This window comes from Amborella trichopoda, chromosome 11, assembly GCF_054954075.1.
Source record: "Amborella trichopoda isolate Santa Cruz 75 chromosome 11, AtrichopodaSantaCruz75HAP2 v2.0, whole genome shotgun sequence".
Lineage (NCBI taxonomy): Eukaryota > Viridiplantae > Streptophyta > Magnoliopsida > Amborellales > Amborellaceae > Amborella > Amborella trichopoda.
This window is the reverse complement of record NC_142346.1, coordinates 39161998-39181987: the sequence shown is the minus strand read 5'-3', so window position 1 is coordinate 39181987 and position 19990 is coordinate 39161998. Positions and strand designations below refer to the sequence as shown.

The window sequence follows — 19990 nt, the reverse complement described above, 5'->3', positions numbered from 1 at the left end:
TTGTTTTAATTTTATTAGTTACGGATATTTGCATAGAAAGTGTATTCACATGGAAATGGTAGTCTTGGTTTTTTTTTTTTTAAGGTTTGCTCGGTTGTGTTGCGATAAAGCTATTGCAGGCCATAAAACTACTGCATGATACTTCCCTCTGTATGTATAGGAACCTTTGCGACGCCGACTAACGAAATTGTACGGTAATTGCATAGGCCGTCCATTTAATTTGGACGAGATGGACGGCATAGATAAAGGGTTTTCATTATTAACAAGGAAAAATAAAAAAAAAAAAAAATGAAAGGGAGAGATTTTCAGACGTTCTCTTTCCCTCTAAACTCCCTCTCGCTACCCGTCTTTATCCTCTCTCTCTCGTCGCATTTATTCTCTTTTCTTGTTAAATTTTCAGAGACGCTCCCTACCTGTCTCCTCTTTCCCTCTTTCTCTCTCGACCCCTTCCTTTTCCCAGGAGCCTTGTTCATCTCTCTCCCTTTCCATATCAATCCCTCACTTTTCTGCGAAGAATCCCTCTCCATTCACTCCTTCTGCCTGCTGCCTGCTGCCTGCTGCCTGTGGTTGCCATCGCTCGGCCTCTCGCAACCACTAAATTTCAGTGTGAGAGAAACCCAGAGGACTCATTTTTCAGCGATAGGGCGACGAAATTGGTGAGTAACAAAATCTTTTGTTTTTAATTTATAGTCTGTAGATCACCAGAAAAACCCTAAATTCGAATTGGAAACTTTATTCTCTGAGCAAAACAAAAAATAATCCTGCTGAATTCAGTTCTTTAACAGAAAAATTCAACCGTATTTGGCTAATTTACATTCAGTAAATCACAATATTGCTTCAACCCTAACCATATATTTATTTGTGAATTTATTAACGATTCATGAGTTGGCTAAAACCCAACTCATGAATGGTTAATAAACTCCAACATTAAATTGTACGTTCTTCTTTGATGGTTAAATCAAATTTGTGAATAGACTGCAAATCGAAATTTGTGAATAAAACCCCATGGTTTACAGTGCCAGGCATCAAATCGGTGCCTAGAAAACAGTATCTTTGTTTTAAATTACCCAACAATGCCTCATTAAATCCAAAAATGGTTAGTAAAAAGTGAAAACCACAGTAAAGGCTAAGAAAAAATATATATGTGCGTCAAAAAATATTCTGTGGTTTCGGAGAAAATTGGTGATTTCAGTAAATCACAGTGAAAGATAAGTATGTGATCTAATGGTAATACTAATTTTTCAAGAGAGATCATCTATTAATTTTGTGATTGTATCATTTCGTGAATCATATATAGAATATTAGCATTCCAAAAAATGCCGGGTGTCACAGCAGCCCAGCTCCTAGGTGGGCAGGCGCCCATAACCTAGGCAGCCCAGTAAAATAACCTAAAATCCAAGGAATCCAGGGAAATCACATGGAATTCACAAAAATCTAGTTTCTTGATGTTTTACTCGAAGGGGATTGAAATGAACCTAAAACTTACTATTTTCCTCTTTTATTTTTGTAAAAGAACCCAACCCAAGTACCTAGGCTGGGTGCTCTGGGTGGTCCTCCTTTGGAACTTCAATATTATTTCTTAATAATAATAATTTTTTTCTTGATTGATTTGTTGCTAAAACAATAACTCTGCAAAACAAATAAAACAATGTGAATGAAACAGATTTTTTCAGGTACTTTTTTGTCAATCAATAAATAAATATCTAATAAAACTTATGACAAAATTATAGACCAAAATGGACAAAGATGATAAGTATTATTTTTTCAATGGCCATTGTTCTTTTAGCGACAATTTCTTACAATACTCTGCTGTACCTTCAATACATAAAAACCACCAAGATTCTTTGATTTGGGGTTTTCATGTTTTGACCTCTATTTTCTTCAGGTATGTACATTACTTGTTCAAAACGGGAGCACATACTTATTTGTAGTTCAGTTGAAGAATGGGCTTGTACCAAAATTTTAATTCCTGATGTAGATCATGTTGGAAATACTAAACAAATGTTTTTCTTTTTATGGAATGTTTATTTGTATGTAAATGTGCCAACAGGTAATACTATTAGTTTTTACATATGTTATGCTTTTGCACTGTTTATGAGCATCCTGTTGCAATTATAGGCTTCACATGTTAAACATGCAAATGCAACAAATAGAATTCCTATGGAGTCTAGATACTTAATATCATGGAAGAGATCCAAGGTTGGTGAAGAGGTTTTATCACCTTATCATGTGTTATGGTGAAGATAAGAATGAGGGGGCACATTTTTGTGAGAGATTTAAGGTCTTTCTAGCATCCTTGATAGGAACTCAACACGTAGAATTGCATTGTTAGATCTCACTTTGTACAATTACATTGCTCAATATTTCAGGTATAGTTGGTTGTCCTTGGCAATGGACACCTTTTGTCATGGTAAATATATGGTGTGGAAATTGATATACCAATTTATATCACTGATATGTTTGTCTATATGGTGCACCCACAGAATTATCAACATATATTACCAAGATATCAGTGTATGATTAATTTCTTGCTAATATATACATTGAATATCAGTGTATGTATGGTGTATAAACTGATATGTCAGATTATATCACTAATATATATATATATATATATATATATATATATATATATATATATATATATATATATATATATATATATATATATATATATATATATATATATAAAGCAATGATGCAATGCAACGGTTGTATCATAGTATAATGCAACGACACTTCTAGAAAACCATGTTTGTGGTATGTATGACCCAAAATTTTGCAGACACACTCTTTTCATCTCAATAATCAATCTCAAAAAAAAAAGAAGTTCAATTTGAACCCTAGATATAGTCAAGATGAGTCCCTTCCAAAAACGTATCTAGACCATTCATTTGGTGAATTTCAAGATCTTAGCCTTTATAAACTTAAAATCATTTTTTTCTTTTTTAACATTATTCATCTAATGATAATAAGCCATCCAAAAAAATTGGAAATGAAAAATCCTTCTAAGGCCTAGATCTAAGCATCTCACTAAAATGAATGGCCTATGTTAATTGGGATGAAAAAATACTTTCTAGGTTGTGTTTTCTTTTTTGTGATTGTTCATTAGAATGAAAAGAGTGTATATTTCAAAATTTGGATCAAACAAATGGCCATAACATGGTTTTTGAAGGTTGTTGCATTATACTACTATACAACCGTTGCATGAAATCATTGCTCATATATATATATATATATATATATATGCTAACCATTTGAAATGGCATACAAGCTAGGTGTTAGAGGAAGGTGATTTACACATTTTCTATTGTTGCGGTGTTATGATCTGTAGAACTTATTAGTTTTCGCCCTTTCTAGGTTGTGGGTTACGATCTTGTAGTCTTAATTTGTTAAAAGCTCTGGATTCATGGAAAACTTGGGTTTGTTGTGTTCTAATTGATAATTTCTTGACCAATGTTGTCTGTTGTGTTTCAACTTATCGAAGTTTCTAACAACTGGTTGAATACTTTCAATTGCTTGATCTTCAGAGCATCAATTTTAGCCTCACTACTAACAAATTTTTTCCTCTCTCCTAGTTCCACTTCTCTCTGTCTTTCTCTCTATGCAAATCCCTGCAAAAACCCCAATTTCCTTGGCTTCCCAATCTCTGCAAATCCCTGTGAAACCCCTAATCTCTGAGACCCTGTAATCTCTCTCTCTCTCTCTCTAAATGTTTATTAAAGGATAAGGTTATGGGGAGTTTGCTTACTCATCTATTTAGATGAGTCCTCCCTCTAAAATCCATTTGAGAGATGGATTTTGGATAAAAAAATTTTTGGTGTCCATAATGTCTGCCATAGCTAACATGAATAATAAAAACGAAAATAAATATTAAAAGGGATTGTATAAGGAGTCACAATCATTCGTACCTATTGGATGTGAAATTTAAGGGATTGAAATGTGTTATAATATTCAAGAAGTTATATTTTGGACTTCGTGCCTAGTCAATGAAGCATCCCCAGCCACTCAATTTTATATTTAAAAGTCAATAATGATTCTGATCTCCCGATATCAAAAATAAATAGTGTCATTTCATATATCTCCATATTAAAAATAAAGAAAGTATTTTTTGGGCATATTTCTTTTTGGGCATATTTCTTACACCATCTATTTTGGATTTTGATGGAGCCACAATTTTACCCCATGTGTCTTTAAGATGGAAATTTGCTGAGGCAGCTCTCGAACTGCGTCCCCCAATGCACTTTTCCATAACTAAAAGGTCCAGTTTTGGGTTCTTCAAGGGTATTCTAGTAATTTTACATATAATAGAAAGAGATTTAGAGCCGTTAGAGCATAGTTGCGGGGACCTTGGGAATGGCCACAGTCCCACCTTGGGAACTCGACCCTACGGTTCTTTTAAGAGATCTTAGAGGGAGCTAGGTTTAGACAAGTAGGGATCTTGCTCCCTATAAAATGGGATCTCGATCTATATTCTTGTACTCTCCAAGGAGAGGAGCTATACTATTAACTAAACTATTGCTCCTTTGTATTATAGATTTGTTTCTTTAGAATATGTTAAACTATGATGCATATCACATCATGGTATGCTAGAAATATGATATTAAAAAACTACAATTTAATATCATAGTAAGCTTATTTACGATATTGTAAATTGTATTTTTGTAGTAAATTGGAGTACCATTCCTATGGCATTGGTAATAACAGTGTTCTCTGACTTGGCTCGATCAGTGCTTCACAGAGTTGGTAAATTTTTTTTCCTTCTTGTACAATATTACTATTATACATATTTTTGGGGCAATGTCTTCTTCTCAATCTTCTAGTAATAACGATCCGGCTTGAAAATATGCTAAACTAAAAAATCCCAAAGATAGAAATGTTGTGATATGCTTGCTCTATGGAAATACTAGGTGGATAACTGGATATAGAATCTCCGACAGCTAATAGTTTTGAAGTTAATCATTAAACTAAAATACCTACTACTATCACATATATCACCTTCATATTTTTTTCTATGCATCAACTTATTTTTTTAGGCTTTTTAGAATTTTTTAACGTTTATTGACTGCATCATCGCGATGCACCCACATCAGGGCCGCATCGAGCCGCATCGGCCCCCCACCACATCAGGGCCGCATTGGCCCCCCACCACATCAGAGCCGCATCCCGCATTTTAAAACACTGCTAGCTCATTGACTTGTTGAAAGTATGAAAGTCGATCCTAACCCCAGGGAGCTTCCACCTTATGGCGGTTGGGCATTCCCTGAACCAATCCCGCTCCCGCCTTCAATAACTATGCATTATACTATTACATGCACTTCTTCTTTAGTTTTTGGAAGGCATTTTAGTAATTGTACGTATACTAAAGGTCAAATTTTCCTATTAAACCAGACTTTCTGAAACCCTACTCTATCACCCAACTCCTGTATTTCTTTAGGCTGCTATTCTCTCTTATCAATTCCTTGTTTCTTTGCTGCCAAGATTCGATCTTCGCTGCTACCTCTGTAGTGCAATGATCAAGAGCTGCAATGAAGGTTTTATACTTGGAGAAGCGATCAACCACAACTATGATTTGAGTCATTCCATCCACCTTAGGTAAGCCATCGATGAAGTTCATCGAGAGGCTAAACTATAAGCCATTAGTGATAGGAAGGGGTTCTCGTAGTCTGGCTTGCTTCTGTCGATTTGTCTTATCTTGCTGACACACCAAGCAAGTTTGGACATAGTGCTTGACATCCTCCTCCATCTGAGGCCAGTAGAAGGTGTTGGATAAGAGGGCTAGGGTCCTATCCTGAATAGGGTGGCCCTCTGTGTCATGGCATTCCCTCATCAGCTCCTTTCTAAGTTCTCCCCATCGAGACACACATGCGTCTGCCTTTGGCATAGAGGATGCTACCCTCTAGCCAAAAGCTTTTGGTGCGTTCCTCCTGTACATGCTGCGTCAACTCCTGGGACACTAGTTGTTAGAGGCACTTCTTCTTTTACACTGTTAGAGGAACTTTGGAGGGCATTTTAGTAATTGTATGAATATAAAAGCTCCAATTTTCCTCCTTGACCAAGCTTTTTGGAACCCTTCATTGTCTAGCGGCTATTGTCTCTTATCAATTCCTTGTTTCCTTTGCCACTAAGATTCGATCTATGCTATCTGATTACCGTTGTCTTGCCTTTGACCAAAGTTATACCCCTTCGAGGAGTGAAGGTATTCACTTCTTTTAGATTTTCTCTTGAACCTTAATGCCTTTTTGAGTTTTTTTTTTTTTAACTAAGTTTTGTCTGCTGTCCTGTTATTTCCAATTTGATGTGAATGTAGGAGGAGAAAAATTGGTCGGAAAATTCAGAACTTTTGTGTGCTCTGATAAGTTTGGGAGTTGGATGCATGTTTATGTGTAGGGTGAATTTGTCAATGTTCTTTTGCTTTCTCATATTTCTTATTTGATTATTATTTGTTGGTTGGATCATGATTTGATGAGTATTGTTCTGACGAAGCTTGGTGTTGATTTATTTCTAGGTAGGGTTTTGCACATTCAAGATGACGAATTAGGGTTTCCTTTATTTGAATGAAAATTAGAGAGAATTGTTTTAGTTAGGGTGTGCATTCAAGAGAAAGACTCAGGCTTTCCTTTATTTGAATTAAAATTAGGGATTTTTCTATTTTCCTCGTCTTTTTTTTTTGAAGTAGGATTTTTCTATTTTCCTCTTCAGTTTTATCTTTAAATAAATTCCATCTAATCTCCTTTTTGTTTATTTTTTATTGTTTTGAATTTTATTTTCCTACTGACTGTGAAAGTAGTGATTCTTTCCTATGCAATTTGATGCAAATAACTGTTGAATTTTGGGTCTTCGATATATGTTGGGTGTAGCCGAACTGTGACAATGATTCTTGAAAATATATAGGGTTTAATCCTTCTCAATGGGTTGAATTAATTTTATGAACTAATATCCAGTTGCTGGTTCTAAATTTGTGTTTCGAATTCAAATAGATGATAGGGATATTCTACATTATCTAAGGCATGATAAACTATTTTAAAACATCATCAGTTATTAGTTTCTATTTGTGTTTTTGAGTAGTAGCATGACTAATAAATTTTATCTGGATTAATCATGATATTGAGTTACTCTTTACCCGAAGCTTGCATTTTGTATTTAATTCTTCTTAGCCATATGGTTTGCCTCTGTTGGAATATTTAAGCATCTTTCGTTTTGATGTTAAATACTGATGAAGTTTCTACTCTAGTTTTTTTCTCAAACCACTATTGTTTTGATTTATTGTCTGGAAATTGAGATGTATATGATATCATTTGTGAATTATTCATTGAGTTTTAGTTGGAACAAAAGAAACAAGGTTCATGTTGATAGGGTAGATATTCATATAATAAAACTTCTTATCAATGTAGGCAAGTAATAGAGTTTATTTTTATATTTGTTATCTGAATGTGGAATTTTATCCAGGAAAGTGCGATGAATTTTAGGCCCATTTGTTCTTTCTTCCTTTCGACTGATGCCTTCTAGTTTATAATTTAGACCATTATTTACCAGAAAAGAGAAATATCATGTAGCTTATCTTTGTCAAGTATGACAATGTAATGTGTGCTTTATTTTAAAGTGAGTTGTTAATATTTGTTAATGAACTTCAATTGTTGATAGTGTGGACCATTGTTAATGAACTTCATTGGATTCTTACATAGTTCAGTATGGACCATTGCTTTTTATTTTGGTTTGGATCCCTTTTGAAAGACTTTTTGCATGGGAACTTTCAGGTCTATCATTTATTTTGTTTCACAATCTAATTTGGCAAGCTTCAAAGACATTTATTGACAATGCGGGGACACGATCGGATTGTAAGTATTCTACAGAAATATACTCAAATATACTTTTTGTTTTTCTTTTGCAATGTGAATTATTTGTGTTTTTGACAGCAAGATTGCATTTTTAACTTTGATTGATTATTTTTTTCATTCTTGTGTTTTGGATCTTAAATTCATTCCTTTTGTAGGATTCACACAAGAACCATGGAAACTACTCCAGAGATCTCGATGAATACGAAGATGATGAGGAGGACCAAGAGGATGAACAGACCGAATATGAGGATGCAGCTCAGGAAGAAGAGGAAGAAGATCCTCAAATAGCCAAGGAACAAATGGAATACATTGAGAGGAGGGAAAAGTTAAAGGAAATGATTCGGCAACAAATGAAGAAGGAAACAAATGCCACTCTTGGCCTTTCACAAGAGAAGAAGATCACCCTCCCTAAAGACAAGTGAGCTTCATCTCTTCACTTAATTCTAATTACTTTGTTCGTTGACTCCCTGTTATGATCAACTTATTGTGTATTAATATAATAACAAATCAAGAGGAAAGAAATGGTTGTACAATTTCCAGGAAAAGTTGTTCGAAGGAAATTGGTTAGCCTAAAAGGCAGAGAACACATTAGCATTTCTATGATTGTATATATGCCTTTGTATTTTAAATGATTCTAATAGTGTCATATTTATTGCAATTATTTAGAACTCCACATCAATCATGCTATAAACCTTGGCAATGTACTAAAAATGATCAAACTTAGAAGTAGAAAAATGCTAACAAACTAGTAAAGGCTAAACTTAAGGCATATGATAATGGGTGTGGTTTCTATAAGGTTGCAATCTTAAACTATCCAATTAAGGCGCACCTCCAAATTTTATTATAACATGTAATTTTGGTGTAAAATATTCTTAGGATTATTTGAACATCTATTTTCATATCTCATTATAAAATTTTAAAATCCAAAAATGGTTAAAATCAAGAAAATCTATAAATATATGAAAATCTTGAAATGGACGGTCTAATATAGCATTGGTTAGGAGGTGCAATTTGGTTCAAGTGGAAGGCTCTAAATGGGCAAGGAAAGACCCAAAAAAGATATGGATGAAAATAGTGAGAAAGCATATGGTGACTTATGGTCTTATTAAAGATAGGGCTGTTGATAAAGGAAAATGACAGAACTAAACTCATGTAGCCTACACCAAATAGTTGCGATAAGGCTCGAATGATGATGAGTAAGAAATCCACATAATCCTATACTTTTTTTGGATCCTGGGTAAAATTTTACGTGTTTTTATAAAAACCAGGTCCTCTAGAGAAAAGTCTGTTTAAGAAGCTTTTTCTCTCTCAAGACCCAGGTTTAATATTACTTGTAAAGACTTGGTTTTCAAGTGTATGTAATTTTTTTATCCACGTAATCTAAAATATACCCAGGAGTTTAATGGATATAACATTCAGGCTCTTTCATGAGTAGGAAAACCATTACCTTTATATGATAGTCTACTTTTTAAAATGTGGTAGGACTTCTATCAGTGATCTTGTGTAGCAAACGCCTAATCAGAGAGCTCTGATATATAATGGTCATCCCTCACAAAACTGGCTTATCTATTTTACAAAAGGAGCTAGATATGTTTGTAGAGTATAATGTTTCTCAAAGTTATTCGCCAACGTCATCCAGAACTCTTGGCTCTGCCTAGGTGTTGAGTGTGGTGAGGTTGGTGCCTGGAGTTCCTGGTGGCAATAATGTATAAAAATATGCATTTTGTGATGTAATACTTTTTGTGTGTACGTGTTTATTTTCAATTTGGTTAATTCTTTGCCCCCAACCACACCCCCCCCAACAAAAAAAAAAGATCCTCCAATGTCTTAAATATTTACAATATGAGGGCAATTTCCACTGCAAGTCTACCAGTCGGGCGTCAGAGAACCACTAAATAAGTAGAAATTACTTGAATGACAATTACTGCTACTGCACTTGGCTTCTCTTTATTGTACTTTGTAAAATGAAGGCTTCCCGATTTAATGGGAATTATGATAGATTGCGTTCACTCAATGCTGACTTCAGTGGATGGTAAATTGGCATATAAGCCTTGAGTTGTCAATTGGTGATTATTTGGTAAGGCATTGATTAGGTTGCGGTACTAATCAATGATTGTATTGCTGAGCAGGTTCATCTGCATTGTCAATGATTGGAGCAATTTATTGATGCCTGCTTAGTTGATGATGTTGATCACCCTACTTACCAATCTAATGCTAGGCAATCATGGCAAGACCTGTTTGGACCATTTAGGAACACTTCTCTTATTTGGTGTTGTAGATCTAGATTGTCTTATATCTTTATAACTCAATTTAATTTTTCATCAAATTCAACTAGTCATAAAAAATAAGTTTAGTGATTTTATGAATATATTAGTGTGATCTTTAGTAAGTTTTTTATATGTTACATAATATTACCTATTATTGGCTTAATGATACTTCTCTATAAGTTTCCTTTATTATCAAATTCTGATGAATGAGTCCTGCTTTTAATTCCCTAGTATTATGATTATACGTGTCCTACTTTTCATCCCTCCTTTCTAAAAATATTTTGTGCTTTAATGAGAAGTATGTGTGCCATATACAGAATTTGCTTTTCATTTTATTCCATGTTTAAAAATGCTTTCAGTCCTAATCCATTTTTTTCAACAATGGAACTGAAATATGGAAAAAAAGGAACTTTGGGTTGTGGTACAATTGATGGGTATTTTTCTAATTTTGTTTTTACCTTGCTCTGTATATAAATGGAAGACTACTGTAGAAGGAAATTACTTGTTGATGCTGCCCCAATTTCCCGACCTAGTTGGCCATTTGACTTGACATGGAGAACTTTAGAAGAGACTGTTGGCCCATACGAAGCATAGAAAAACCCTAATATTATTAAAAAATGCTAGGTGGATCTTAATTGGATTTCCCTCAACTGTGTTGGAGGTGTTGGAGAGACCGTTGAGTGTTTTTGGTTAGCAGTGTTCGGTGACTTGCCCGAGTCGACTTGGCTTGGGCGAGTTGCCTGGACTTTCCCTAAGGGTGAGGCCTAGTAGGGTGTACACATATATAAATAGTAAGCATGCCCATTTTATTACAAACAGCACCTAAATGGATTTTTGGCTAGTACGTACAGTCTATAGGTCTCAAGTTCAAGGTTCCAATCCCTAGAGTCACTGATGAATATTTTTATTAAAAAATAACGGGTTCTTTATTTAAAAAATAAGCGGTCATCTGAAGTAGAGGGGTTATGGGGTTAAAAAATGATATCCATCTGTGGGATTTGATCCCTCAACCTCTTGTTGAGGACCCACGCCACCTAGCCGGTGCACCATTTGACTCTTATTTCTTAAAGTATGTTATATGTATATAACTTATCGTTTTTGTTTTCTTTTTATTTTTTAACTCGGGCTGGACTTAGGCGAGTTACTCGTACTCGCCTTGGCCAATGGACAAGTACCTTGCTTGTTAGTGAATCTTCTCTCTATGTATATATGCACAAGAAAGCAAATCCACTGGTGCAAATTTTTAATGCATGTCTGCATCTTTGCGTGCCTTCCATCTTCATAATTCCAAGAAGTGAGATTATTCAACCTTCTAATAAGAAATCTTTTTTGTGCAGTTTTGGATCCTTCTTTGGGCCATCTAAGCCAGTTATTGCTCGTAGAGTAATTGAAGAAAACCGTGCAAAGCTTGAGGCAGAACAAATGGCAGCTAAGCTTCCAAAAGCCTCTTCAGTGGTAATGAGCCATCATAATTAATTACTTGACTGTTGGTTTCTTTACTATTGTTCACCTTTTAAGATGTTCTGATTATCACCTACTTCTGATTAGAATAAAAAGTCTCTTTCCTCTGCCACATCAGAGAGAAAATCTGAGCGTGATCGGCGTCCGAAGGTTGTTAATGAGGTATGTCTTTTTCTTTTGTCACTTTCCTTTATTGTGGGACCATTGATCATTGATAACAATCTAATACTTTCTTGGTTGGATTTTCTAGATGAAACTTAAAGTGCAGAAGCTAAAGGACGCAAGAGACTACTCATTTCTAATGTCAGGAGATGCAGAGCTTCCTTCCCCTCCAAAAGAGCATGAGCCCCGAAATGTTCGAGTGCCTTCTTCTGGTATGTCCTTGCATTTATCTCAAGTTTCTCTCTTTCTTGATTGCATCCCTTTATTGTTTTTTTTTTTATGGGGAGAAGGCTTATAAAGGTCTATGCTAATTTGAAAGATGCTCAATCGAAACAATCACCTCCAAGGAGCAACCCTGACAACAGGAAGAAGAAGATGGTCTCTGTGAACCAACAAAGGCAGGCTAAGGCTCGGCCTCCAAAAGTGGATCCTGGTTTGAAGTCTTCCTCTTCTGACCCAATGAAACGTCCCAGTAAGAATGCAGGAAGTGGGCCAGGCCGGCCTCTTGTTTCCAAGTTGCCTCCTAATGGTGCAAAGTTGCCTCCTAATGGTACAAAGTTGCCTTCTTCTAATGGTGGGAAGGTGCCTCAACCTAATGGTGTGAAATTGCCTCCTAAGGCTCCGGTGGCAACAAAAGCTCTGGTGGTAACAAAGGCTCCTTCAGCTCCAGCAGCCGAGAAGAAGAAGTCTTCTATGGGCCCCAGCAACAGTGGAGCCATACAAAAGGCCCCCTTATTGAAGAAGCTCTCATCTGTCGAAAAGCTTGTTAAGAAGTCTCCTCACGGACTGGACAAGCCTTCTGCTAAGGTGGTACCAAAGCCATCATCGATGTCATCTCAACATAAGGTGATGCTTGATACTTGGTTTGGATTTGTTTTTTCTTCCATTGAGTACCTTTTGGTGATTTACAGCATAAGGTGGTGATTGATGCCTTGTCTCTAGCTTGGATTTGTTGAAGTTTTTTTCATCTTTTGATTAATGATTTTGGTGATTCACGAGCAAGAAGTAAAATTTTGTTTTTGGCTAAACTATAAGAAACTGAAATGTACAGTGAGATAACCTAATAGGGCAACTTGATGGGGATTTACATTGAAGAACCTCATTTATGTCCAAATTTCACCTAATTTTTTTTATGAAATCTTGTGTGTTCTTTTTGTTACTCATTTGATTTCTTGTTGTTACTTATTAGTGATATCTGGAACATCATTTCCACGTTGGTAACTCTAATATTTATGAAATTTCTTTGGGATGTCTGTACCTACGCAAACATCTTTCGAAGATATTTTTTGTAAACATTTTCCTACAATATATTGTTGATATCTTTTATTTTTACAGGCAAAGTCTGTAAATAACATTTCATCACATCCTACGCATCAAGCGCGCCCTAAGAAGAGGCCTCTAGATAGTTATTCAGATGAAGATGAAGGTGATGGTGAGGATGCTCTTCGTCTCATTAGACAGATGTTTCGGTATGCTTTCCTTTCCTTAGTAATACCAATACTTCAAGTACTCATACTTTACATGCTCATAATGCCTTGTGGTCATTTGTGTTCAATGTAATTGGTTTATTTATGAAAATTTCATGTTTGCAGGTATGATCCTAGTAAATATAAAGGTATCGATGATGATGACAGTGACATGGAGGTTGACTTTAACCGTATCCAGGCAGAAGAGCGGAGGAGGTAAGTCCTTTTCACGAGAAATAAGTATGGGATGATTTTGAAGTTCTCTGAGGCACCAAAGGAATTCACAGCTGCTTTATTACTTCCACATGTGATGGATAATTGACATAAACTAGGATAAATTATGAGATCTATTATGATAGATTATTTCAGATGAGCAATTCAACGGCTTAAAAGTAATTCAAAAATTTATGGAACTTATTTAAAGCATATAATTTCGTGATGAAAATTAGCAATCATGTCTACTAGTGCTTCCAATATAATATATTATAGTTATGGAAAATTGTTCCATGAGTCGGGGTATGCATTTCTACATTTGCGTCTCCCGAGTTATAAAGCATCCATCTTAATGATGGATTGCAAATGAGTGGTCCATCTAAAAACAGTTGAAACTAATGTTCCGAATGTTTTTTTCATAAAATCATTATTTTTAATTTTTAAACTTTAGTTATTTTTTCATATTCATGATCTCCATGTTAGAGATTATATATCCTTAAAAATTGGGTTAAAAACTCCATCTCAAAATATATTTTTAAGAAGGGACTCATTTCTTTGTGGACTTGTAGAAATAAAACTATAGTTATTACTCTAGTTTTATTTCTCCATTTGTTTTCTTTCACTTGGAGTTTTATTATAGAAAATGCATTACTTCTTTGGCTGCTGAGCATTAAGTGATTTTATATCTTGTGTGATCCTGTAGTGCAAAGATTGCTAAAGAGGAAGATGAGAGAGAGCTGGCACTAATTGAAGAAGAAGAAAGAAGAGAGAGGGAGAGGAAGGTGAAGCGGCTCAAACTAAAGCATAATCAGCGGTGACATGGGGTGTCATATTAATTTTTTTCTCTTGGTTTTGTTTCAATTAATTGTCTATCCATTGGCTTCTTTTCTCATATCTCCACCGCATTGAGAATTACCTATTCTTGGTCAGCTTTTCTATCAATGTGGGAATTCCCTACGGGAAAAATGGATGGGCTGTCTGTAAGAGCTGAGAAAGTCCTTTCTTGTAGTGGATATTTCTAGTTTGAAATTACATGGTTTCAGTTTATCCCCATTTGTATGCAGCAATAATGATGATAATATGTACAGAGCTCTCCCTGTTTCTCATGAGAAATTAGCTTTATGCATTCTTCTTTCCTTGATTGCCCCATATATCATCGGGTGATGTACACACTTGATTTGACCACCAAACTTTGAAACCTAATCCTTGTTTTTTTTAGTGCATGACTATGTATATTAGGAATTGCAGTTGTATTTATTTATTCACTTGTTCGAATATATAAATACTAAGACAGTCTAGGCATGCGTTACCCATTGTTGCATGGACTCGGACGCGAACAAGGACATAGGTGTTGTGTCTAGTATGTGTCTAGTACTTTGGCAGAAAAACCCCCCCTGATATGTCCGTATATACCATTTAAAGTGAAAGCAAGGTCTACTCTGTGGACATGATTCTTTCAAGTTAAAGCATATGACGACGCTTTATACCAAGGTTAAAAAAATAGGCGATCCGGATTTGCCCGATCTTGACTGGAAAACATATTGAGGGATCCAGATTATCCTCTCAACGAAACCTGTTTCAAGGTGATCCGGATCGGCAATTCACTAACCAAGTGAGTATACTGTGCTTTGGAAACATTTTTTTGTTTAATTTTTTAAACACATTATTTAGTTATTTATTTGAATTCTCTAAAATTTAGAGAATTTAGGGCCTAATACTACACCTTTTACGGAATTGAAATTTTCAAAACTCTCCAATACTTGTATCCACGGGCCTATCCCCAACAAAGTACAATTTTATTTCGTCGTGCACATTTGCTAAGCGTGACATTTGAATGGGGAGAGTGGAATTTATAGACGTGCCTCTCCACTTTCGATGTGGGACAAATCTCTGTCTGGATGTGCATTGTAGGATTGAAGAATGACCTGTATGGGTTGACTGCCTTTTATTTTAAGTTTATTGTTTGGTGAAATTATGGGGTTGATTGCCTCTGTTTTATGTTCGATGTATGGTGAAATTACGGGTTAATTGCCCTTTATTTTAAGTTTGTAGTTTGGCGAAATTCGTTCCAACTTTTTTGGAAGAAAAAAAAAAGAATATACATACTACGTGGTTCGTTCGTTTACATATGGTGTGATCTCTCTCTCTCTCCCCCCCTAACAACGTATTCTAATATCTGTTTTATATATTTTATTTAAAAAGTCTAAACTTTTAAGTTAATACAAAATATTACAAAAAGAAAATGAGTTAATAGAGATCCATTTATTGCCATGAATTGCATTTTAGAATTCATTTTGACTATCAAATGAATTTAATAGATAATAAACACCCAGAACATAGGATTTACATATTCGTGACACAAAAATGAAAAGCCATTTGCAATTGCCACTATTGTTTTTAGAAACCCAAAGAACTACATTTTTGAGAAATTATAGTGATTTTTTAAAAAATTTTGAGGCCAAGGCCAGCCAATCCAATCGATTCTTCAGTCCGGATCGCCGATCGACTGATCTGAAATGATCTTTAAGGTGGCCGATCCATTTTTTAAAACCTTGCTTATACAAAAGATGTCGATACATACTAATTTCCTCTGAAACAACTCGATACATATGGTTAGGGTGTTGAACACATGTCTAGACGCTCTGACACACGACACATAGAATTGGGTAGGTCTAACCAGTCCAAATTAGTTAAATAATGATTTTGATTAGTTTTTTTTATTAAATTTGATTTGTGTTTTAGACCGTCAAAGCAACAATGATATGATTGGTTGGACCTAGCAGTCCCTTGCAGATTTGCAACTTGTCGGATGGAGGCAATGCATGGTTACAATCTCCTTGAGTGCACCATGTGGAGATAATCGTGATTCTCTTTCGAGAGAAGGTTTTGGTTGGGTTGGATTGCATTGACCTCAGCTTGGGTTTGAGTCCAACTTTTGCACCTCCAACATTGGGCCGAGTCCACAAGCGTGGATCCAAGCAATTCCACAGTCGGGGTCCGGGTCTAGGTTGAACTGATCTCACCCAAATAAATGTATTATAAAACTCTATAACATATAACATCCTGCAGTAATATTAAATATTATATTTATAAATTATATAAAACAATGTATATTTTATATATCAATAAAGGAAGAATATAGGAAAGAGGAATGGGGGCTTCAAGTTTTCCAATTTTAATTCCAAACTATGCTCCAAGATCTCCACCGTTCATTATATTGGATAATGGACTATGATTATTTTTGTAAATTCATTAGTACCAAAGAGATAGAATCAGGGTTTCAAACACATAAAAGCTATATTTTTATTTTATTCTTTAACCAATATGCTTTTAGTCGATTTTATAGCAATAATTTTTAATCTAATCCTATATGGATTGACGCTTGGCAGGATAGCACGTAGAATTGGAGAAGGGATGTTTTATATATGGGTGGGGATTGCACAACCTGTCAACCTTAAACAATCAAAGCAGACCTCAAAATGTTCTCCAAAAAGAGGTAATTTTGTTGTAGAATTTTCTTTTTCATGAAATTGGCTATGAAAAGGTTTGCAGGTACACCTGCCCTCGCTCAAAAGTTTGGATCTAAAAATCTTGCTTTGGCAGCGAAGCCGATTCCCAAAAAGACCACGCTTGCTTCCAAGATTATCGATAGCGATGTCGGGCAGTAACTTCGTGGGAGGCCTACTCTCTTGGATTAAAATATTGTTTTCCTCCTTCCTCTCTTTGGAAGGAAGTGGAGTTGAAAAGGAAAACTCTCTCAACCTTGCTGGTTCTTCTCTTTTTGCTTCTTCTTCGGGCTAAGAACAAGCTGTCCGTGTTGTGCTTCCATCAAAGGCTGTCAAGCCTGCTACTGTTTTTCGCATGGAAAATCTAAGATGTATCCTCTTCCCTTTCATCTTGCTGCTACTAAGGCTTCAACAAAGAAATCATTCGATCCTCTCTTGATCATCCCTCTAGCTATTATGGTTGTTGAAGATGATGATGGTCCTCAAATTCCTCTACTCCTTGCTAATGAATCTGTTGTTGATGCTGCCGAAGTTGATCCTGCCTTAGATTTGATCCTATCGGAGTCCTTTGCGGAGGTTCTCCTAGATGTCCTACTGCAGGAAGAGATTATCCCTTCACGTATTTCTGGACCGGTGATTGAGGAGATGCCTTGAATGAGCCATCATTAGTAGGCAAAATGATGGATGATATGGGTATGGATGATGTTCTTCGGAGTATGGTGATGTTGGAAATCAGGGAGCGTAGGAGGACTAGACTGGTTGTTGAATAGGATAAGGTAAGAGGGAAGAAAACTAGGAAGGTCTCTTTAGTGGAGTCAGGTTCACTTGACAAGACTCCTGCTAAAGGGCTTGCCGCTGGCAAAAAGAGCAAGACCCTTATGAAGGGAGTTCGTTCAAAAAGAGCAAGACTGTTATGAAGGGAGTTCGCTCTTCAGTACGACTACAAGCTCGTGGTATTCCTAAAGGTGGTTCGTTAGTGACTGCAATTGCCTTCTTCGACCCGACAATGGTGGATGTGGACCCTTCCTCGATTTCTTCCTCCGGAGATGATGAGCTCGATGAGGCACTTATGCTAGAGGAGATGTACTTCGGTTATGGTCCTGATGGACCAGATTCCTCCTCTAACCCCTCTCTTCCTATTTTTTAATGAATTTCTTATCATGAAATGTTCGGGGCATAGGCCATCCTAGTAGGAAAAATGATGTTATATTGCTGGTCTCTCTAAGTATATGCCAGTTGATTTGATTTTACAAGAAACAAAGCTCTCCAGTCCCAATGTGTCTGGGGCTCGAGAAATTTGGGGAACTATTGTTGTTAGTTTTTGTGGTATTGATGCTAATTGTGCATCGGGGGTGGGGTTATGGGTCCTATGGGACCCGTTGGTTATGCTAAACTTTGAAGTTATTAAAAGGGATTGTTTTTTGCTTTTGGGTTTCAATGGTCCAAAGGTGGGTTTTCTTGGGTTTTTTTGAATATCTATGGAACCACTATTTTTGCTCTTAAATAAGGTTTTCTTAACTAATTAATTCAGTCCTGTTCTTATCTTGTGGTGGTTGGAGGGGACTTTAACCTTATATGGTGGCCGGATGAATGTTTAGCTGGTACACCTATTAGTACTTTGATGAGAATGTTTAATAGGTTATTGAGACTAATTCCTTCTTGGATTCTCCTATTATTGGTTATAAGTTTACGTGGTCTAATAATAGTATTATTAACCTATCAATGTCCAAACTTGATAAATTTTTTATATCAATGGAGTGGATGAGGAAATCCCCCTTAGCTTCTGTCAAGGTTCTGCCCAGAATTTCTTCCGATCATTGTCCTATTTTGTTGAACACTGGTCACCTAAAAGGTGGTCTGAAACCTTTTAGACTAGATATGGGATGATTGGAGGAAAAAGATGCCGTTGAATTGATTAGAGGAGCCTGGGTAAATATTGTTGTGGAGAGTACTTTGGACTTCTAATTACATAGAAAGCTTTTAAATATCAAACACAAACTAATTGCTTGGAAGAGAGATAATAAGTTTGATATTAAAGCCAAACTTGATGAAGTCCTATCTGAAATTGAGATGTTAAATTTTAATTCCATGCGATTGCTAATGCTAGAAGGAGGCAGAATGATCTTTCTAGATTGTCTATCCCTGGGATTGACTCAGATGATGATTCTACTATTGAAGAGGCAGTTATTAGTCATTTTAAGAAGGCTTTTCCCAAAGAGGTTAAGTTTTCACCGTATTTTGTCAGAGTCCCATTTAAAGTTCTGCCTATGGAGATGATGAATACGTTGGAGAAAGAGGTTTTTATGGAGGAGGTGTATAAGACAGTGTTTGCACTTTCTGGAGATAAAGCACCAGGGCTTGATGGTTTCCCTTTAACATTCTTCCATAACTATTGAAATTTGGTGAAAGGTAAACTTCTTGGGGGGATATTTTTAAATGGGTGAATTCTACATTTTTGGCCCTAATTCCCAAGAAATATGTGATTTTTAATTTGTCTGTCAGTAGACCGATAAGTTTACTCACAAGTCTCTAAAAATTTATTGCGAAAGTTTTGATCGAAATATTGAAGATTGTCCTGGCCCTCTTTATTTTTAGTACCCAATTTGCTTTTATCCAGGATCGCCAATTACAAACAGTGTACTTGTAGCACAAGAATGCATCCATTCTAAAGTCTTGAGTAAGAAGCAGGGCATTTTGTTGAAGCTAAATATAGAAAAGGCATATGATCGAGTTGAATGAGGGATTTTGTTAGAAATTATGAAAGTTATTGGTTTCGGAGAGCGATGGAGGAGTTGGATCTAAAGTTGCCCTTCATCTACTCATTTCTCGATGCTTTTTAAGGGCAGCCCAATTGGGTTTTTCAAAGCCTCTAGAGGTCTTCAACAAGGGAACCCGCTTTCTCCTTTCTTATTTACTATTTATGCTGAATGTATCATTTTGATGTTAAGCAAGGTGGAGAGAGTGTGTCAGTTTGAGGGATTCAAACTTGCGGACTCTTACATTGTAATCTTTCATTTGCATTATGCAGAAGATACTCTAATTTTATGTGATGCTGATCCTCTTCAAGTCAGAAATAT

At 35.8% G+C, this 19990-nt stretch overlaps 1 protein-coding gene and 1 long non-coding RNA gene across 3 annotated transcripts; both read left to right on the top strand.

Annotated features, from left to right (window-relative positions):
- The first annotated feature begins 405 nt into the window (after nt 1-405).
- Nucleotides 406-14460, top strand: LOC18436877 (uncharacterized). 2 transcript variants are annotated; one of them, XM_020668940.2, is made up of 11 exons: nt 406-656; nt 4669-4746; nt 7758-7838; nt 7994-8256; nt 11443-11560; nt 11654-11728; nt 11817-11940; nt 12048-12574; nt 13064-13197; nt 13321-13410; nt 14111-14460. In XM_020668940.2, exons 3-11 carry the CDS (start codon nt 7818-7820, stop codon nt 14223-14225), a joined length of 1467 nt encoding a protein of 488 aa, XP_020524599.1. In that variant the 5' UTR covers nt 406-656; nt 4669-4746; nt 7758-7817; the 3' UTR covers nt 14226-14460. The 2 variants fall into 2 exon arrangements, with proteins under 2 accessions (XP_020524599.1, XP_006847162.1); XM_006847099.4 differs by lacking the exon at nt 4669-4746.
- A 2099-nt stretch (nt 14461-16559) lies between these two features.
- On the top strand, nt 16560-18347 carry LOC110007508 (uncharacterized). The gene is made up of 2 exons (XR_002281388.2): nt 16560-16903; nt 17011-18347. It is a non-coding gene; the product is annotated as an uncharacterized LOC110007508 (long non-coding RNA).
- The last annotated feature ends 1643 nt before the right edge of the window (nt 18348-19990 follow it).